General features: G+C 43.0%; 1 protein-coding gene across 1 annotated transcript in view; it reads left to right on the top strand.

The window, feature by feature from the left end:
• Positions 1-1575: 1575 nt before the first annotated feature.
• The window catches only part of TPRKB (TP53RK binding protein), a 6879-nt gene continuing 3428 nt past the window's right edge, over positions 1576-5026 (top strand). The window contains 1 exon segment of the mRNA XM_037736110.1: positions 1576-2638. Within this exon segment, the coding sequence (XP_037592038.1) occupies positions 2499-2638 (140 nt within the window). The 5' untranslated portion in view covers positions 1576-2498.

Below are 5026 nucleotides of genomic sequence, written 5' to 3' on the forward strand. Positions count from 1 at the left end.
GGCTAATGCCTTCATACCAATGAATGGGTTACTGAACAATAAAATGGGAGAAGGGGTGCTACATGCACCTGAGGTCTACATTTTTCTCTGTGAGCAGTACAGGGTCACCCAAATATGGTGTGGTCAGTGTTATACTTGAAAAGCTGATGAATGGTGGGATATTGCACGCTGGGCATGTTTGGGTGTCCCTAGATATTACCCTTGGAAATGAGTCACACCAGTGGGCCAGCAGCCTAAAGTCATACCCCAGGCTTACTAGACACCTGCCAGGAGGTGCAAGTGACCCTTGGTTTATGTTCTTTTTGAGATTTTTGGTACCACACATAGGAGTCAGTGTTTGGGAAAAACTGATAAGAAATCTATCCCTGAGCATGGCAGATACCGCTTCCTCTATTGCCACTTCCTTGGCAGCTCAGCAGACATCCCTCAACTCCTTTGAGTTTTTTTTATTTTGTTTTGAGACAGGATTTTATGCTGTTACCCATACCAGAGGGCAGTAGCATGATCATAGCTCAAACTCCTGGGCTCAAGTGATCTTCCACCTTAGCATCCTAAGTAGCTCTGACTATAGGTGCACACCACCACACTAGGCTATTTTTTAAAATATTTAGGAGATGGGGGGGGGGTCTCACTATTTTGCCCAGGCTGGTCTTGAACTCCTGGCATCAAGCAATCATGCTATTTCAGCTTCCCAAAGCACTGGGATAACAAGCATAAACCACCACACCTGGCCAGGAAGATTGTATTAAAGTAGTTACTCTAGACTTCCACTTACTAAACTGAGACAAGTTTGTTCGATTGCCAACAGCTGCTACTGTACCTAGAGAACAACTTATGTATTATAGAAAAATTAGGGGAGATCTGGGAGGAGGCCCACTTGCTGCAGATACTGGGCCCCTCTTAGGGACCCTTTTTGGACCTTGTTAGAAACTTGTTACCTGGATCACTATATCCGCGACTAGTTTGCTGCTCCAGGTGGACCTGATCAGCTGTTTGTTAAGCCGTCCTCCTGGGCCTAGTAAAATGCATTCTGGCTATGGCTTAACAATGTTGCACTGACATTGTGTCTGTCAAGGTGTTACGCCGATCTGATAAGACAAATCTCTGCCTCCAGATACTAAGAGGTTGGTGGGCATATGAAATGGACTAGCTTTGCTAGGGGAGATAATCTGAATTAAGGGCACAGACTGCAGGACAGTTCTCCAGGTGGTCTTGGATCAACTTAGTTCTTTCTCCTTTCTCATTTATGGTTCTCTAGGATAACTGTGGAATGTGCTGGGAATATAGCATCCTGTGATAAAGAGAGACTAACCAGAACAGCTTCTCGTCTCTCCTAGAAATAGAATGTCCTTCATGTTTTTGTTTTGAGACACAGTTTCGCTCTTGTTGCCCAGGCTAGGGTGCAATGGTGCAATCTCAGCTCACTGAAACCTCTGCCTCTCAGGTTCAAGCGATTCTCCTGTCTCAGCCTCCTGAGTAACTGGGATTACAGGCAGGTGCCACCACGCCCAGCTAATTCTGTATTTTTAGTAGAGACGGGGGGTTTCTTCATGTTGGTCAGGCTGGTCTTGAACTCCTGACATCAGATAAGCTGCCCACCTTGGCCTCCCAACGTGCTGGGATTCAAGCAAGAGCCACTGCGCCTGGCTGAATGTCCTTCATGTTTTAAACCAGTGTGTCATGCCTCCCCATCTCCTCTCTCACTCCCCCAATTAGGCTGTTCTTACATTCCTATTAGGAAATACTTTAGACTGGGTAATTTATATAGAAAAGAGGTTAAATTGGCTCATGGTTCTGCAGGCTGTATAGGAAACATAGTATCAGCATCTGTTTGGCTTCTGGGGAGGCCTCAGGGAGCTTTTTCTATTGGCAGAAGGAGAAGGGAGAGCAGGCACATCGTATGGTGAGAACTGGCGCAAGAGACAGTGTGTGTTGGGGGGTGCCACACACTTCTAAAGAACCAAATCGCCCTAGAACTCACACTATTGCAAGGACACCAAGCCATGAGAAATCCACCTACATGATTCAAATACCTCGCAGCAGGTCCCACCTCCAACAATGGGGACCACAATTCAACATGAGATTCGGCAGGGTCATATATTCACACTGTATCAATCCACTCCTGCACCCCCAAATCTCATGTCCTTCTCACATTGCAAAACATAATCATGTCTTCCCAATCATCTCCCAAAGTTTCAACTTGTTCCAGCATTAAACTCAAAAGTCCAAAGTGTCATAGGAGATAAGGCCCTGAAAAAGAACTAAGAAATCTGGGGTAGCAAAACGCATGTAGAACCCATCTTGGTCAGTACTTTTCCTTGTACAGGAAGAAACCGAGGACGCCCGGTGCATCGCCCAACACAGACTAAGACAGAGCGGAGACTCGAAACCTGACCTCAGTTTCCGGTCCCAGCATATAGAGTCTTCAGTTTTCTTCGTCGAAAGCGACAGACAGCTCCCGTTCTCTTTCGCGTTCATAGACCGGACTCAGGCTGGAGATGCGAAGCATGGGCGGGACGAGGAGCGGAAGCACCCCTCCTACCGGGACTGGAAAAATATGGCAACCCCGAGCTGGCCTATCCGGAAACCGGCTCGAGGAACACGGGGAGACGGGGATTGACCACCGCTTCCGGAAGTTGTGAGTTTTGTTTCAGGGCGGGAGATCTTCCCAGACGCGCTGGGGACCGGATGGTGCGTTTTCCTCGTGCCCTAACGGGCCGGCTCGGGAGGGGGAGGGTCCGGTCAGCTTTAATAGTTTCATTGGGACAATGGCTGTGGGTTCTTCAGCTGGTGTTTATCAAGCGCCAACGAGGCCAGCCTCCAGAATGCAGTACAAGAATGATAGAGTCAGTCTGTTCCCTCAAGAAATATCGTTCGGTGAGGAGGCAGTGGATAGGCGCACGATTCTTTAAAGTTGTGATTGGGGCCAAAAGGGAGCTAATCCTCAGACTAAAAAGAGCCTTAGTCCCGGGGTTCTGGGCGCTGTAGCAAATGGGCTCCAAATGGAGTTGAAGGGAGGGAGGAGTGGTCAAGCGGAGCTGAAAGGAGAGGGGGAACTACCTGTCCGATAGGGCAGAATCGGGGAGAAAGCTTGGTGACTTGAGCTTAGAGAAGGCCATTGCGGCGGTAGCAGAAGAGGGAGGCAGGGACCAGATATTATGGTATGGATCACCGTGACACAAAGTAGGCGCTTTATCATAAGAACAGCAGAACGACTAGATCTGATGTCCATTTTGAAAAGATCACTATAACTGCGGGGGAAGACTGGATTATAGGAAGGCAGGAATTGTGAGAAACAATGAGGAGGAAACAGGAGGCTACCACTGCAGATGAGCGGTGGTGACCTAGCCTACATATAGGAGAGAAGTGGACGAATCAAAAGTATATTCAGGAGGTGAAAATTCAGGACTTTACGGATTTGATAAATCCTATAAATTTATGAATTTATAGGATTTGAGTGACAGGTTGGGTACCCAACAATGATTCCAAGTTTCTGGCCTGAGTGAGTGAATTACACTAAACAAGAACAAACTATTTTGAGGTTTTCTAAGAGTTCTTCCCCCCGGTGTTAAAACCACAATTTTTTCCCTTTCTGATTATGTGTACTCATGTTTTGTATGCTCACTGTAAAAAAATTCAGAGCATACATAATAAAATACTTTGTATAAAGAACAATAAAAATTACCTCATATTCTCACTACCCAAGATGGTCATATTTTAGTGTGTTTCCTTCATGCGTTTTTTAAAAAAATGTGTGCATCTTTTTATACAATTGCTATCCTAATGATTATATCTTTCTGTATCCATTTTTTTCCCTTTAGCATGACTAAAGATTGAACCGTGTACCAGGATATTGTTCACAAATATTTTTTTTCCTGTTTGTAACAAAAATAAAGTCAAATGTAATTCTAAGTGAGAGATAACATTAACTTTTTGGTGTGTTTTCTTTTTAATATTTGTTTAAAAGCTTTCTAAAAAGTCCACGATTTGGTCACAATTTGTGTTGTTTTTCATTCAGATGTTTTTACTTGACATGATTTATTGCCATTTTTACACACCATTAAGACCATGTTTTAATGGTTGTTAAATCACAACTAATCCCATCATTAGCTAGATAAGTTGTTTTCAGCTGTTTACTGTTAAAATAATGAGAGGAACATCTTATAATTCTTAGATTCCTAATGAATTCCATCAGAAAGAGTTCTAGAAATATAATCTGCCAGGTAAAAGGATAAAATGACTCTATCAAATTGCCACCCCAAAATATCTTATTAAAAATTGATTGAATTGTTTTAACAAATTTTTGCGATACATAGTTTTTCCATTCATAGATACGGTCATGTCTTTCTAGTTATTCACATTGTCTTTTATGTTTCTTTTATGTCTTTATAGATAATAACCTTTCCTTGTTAAGCTTATGTCCAAGAAAGGAGCAGGATTGATTATTTAATAATCATACCCTCTCTGCTTAATTTCGATGTGTGGAATGAAAATCTTTGGGTCAAGTATGATACTTTATTCTTTAAAATTATTTTCTTCCTTAATATTTATGTGTAGGCCTTTCTAAAATATAAATCAAATGATGAGATCAGAAGAAAAAAAGACTAAGATAGAGTAAGGCTTCATTAATACCATAAGTAACCTTTGGTTTAAAAAATTCCTGACATTCTGCTCCAACTTGTCTACTGGGGAAGCAGCCTGTCAACTATGCATCTGAGCCTACCTCATCTGAACAAACAGCAACCAGCTGGGCCCCTTGCCTTTTCAGGAATGGCAGCAGAACTAGAAACAGCTCAGCAGGATTAGGAAGACAAGACCTCATGAGGATGCCCAGTGGGCTTTTGCAAAGGACTTTTCTAGTTTAACACTTTAAATCATGTTACTGTCAAAGTTATTGAATATTTCTTAAGAAATGAGTTCTAATGTTAACTTTTTTTTTTTTTTTTTTTTTTTTTTGAGACGGAGTTTCGCTCTTGTTACCCAGGCTGGAGTGCAATGGCGCGATCTTGGCTCACCGCAACCTCCG

The sequence above is a fragment of the Cebus imitator genome, unplaced genomic scaffold, assembly GCF_001604975.1.
Source record: "Cebus imitator isolate Cc_AM_T3 unplaced genomic scaffold, Cebus_imitator-1.0 Scaffold23, whole genome shotgun sequence".
Taxonomy (NCBI): domain Eukaryota; kingdom Metazoa; phylum Chordata; class Mammalia; order Primates; family Cebidae; genus Cebus; species Cebus imitator.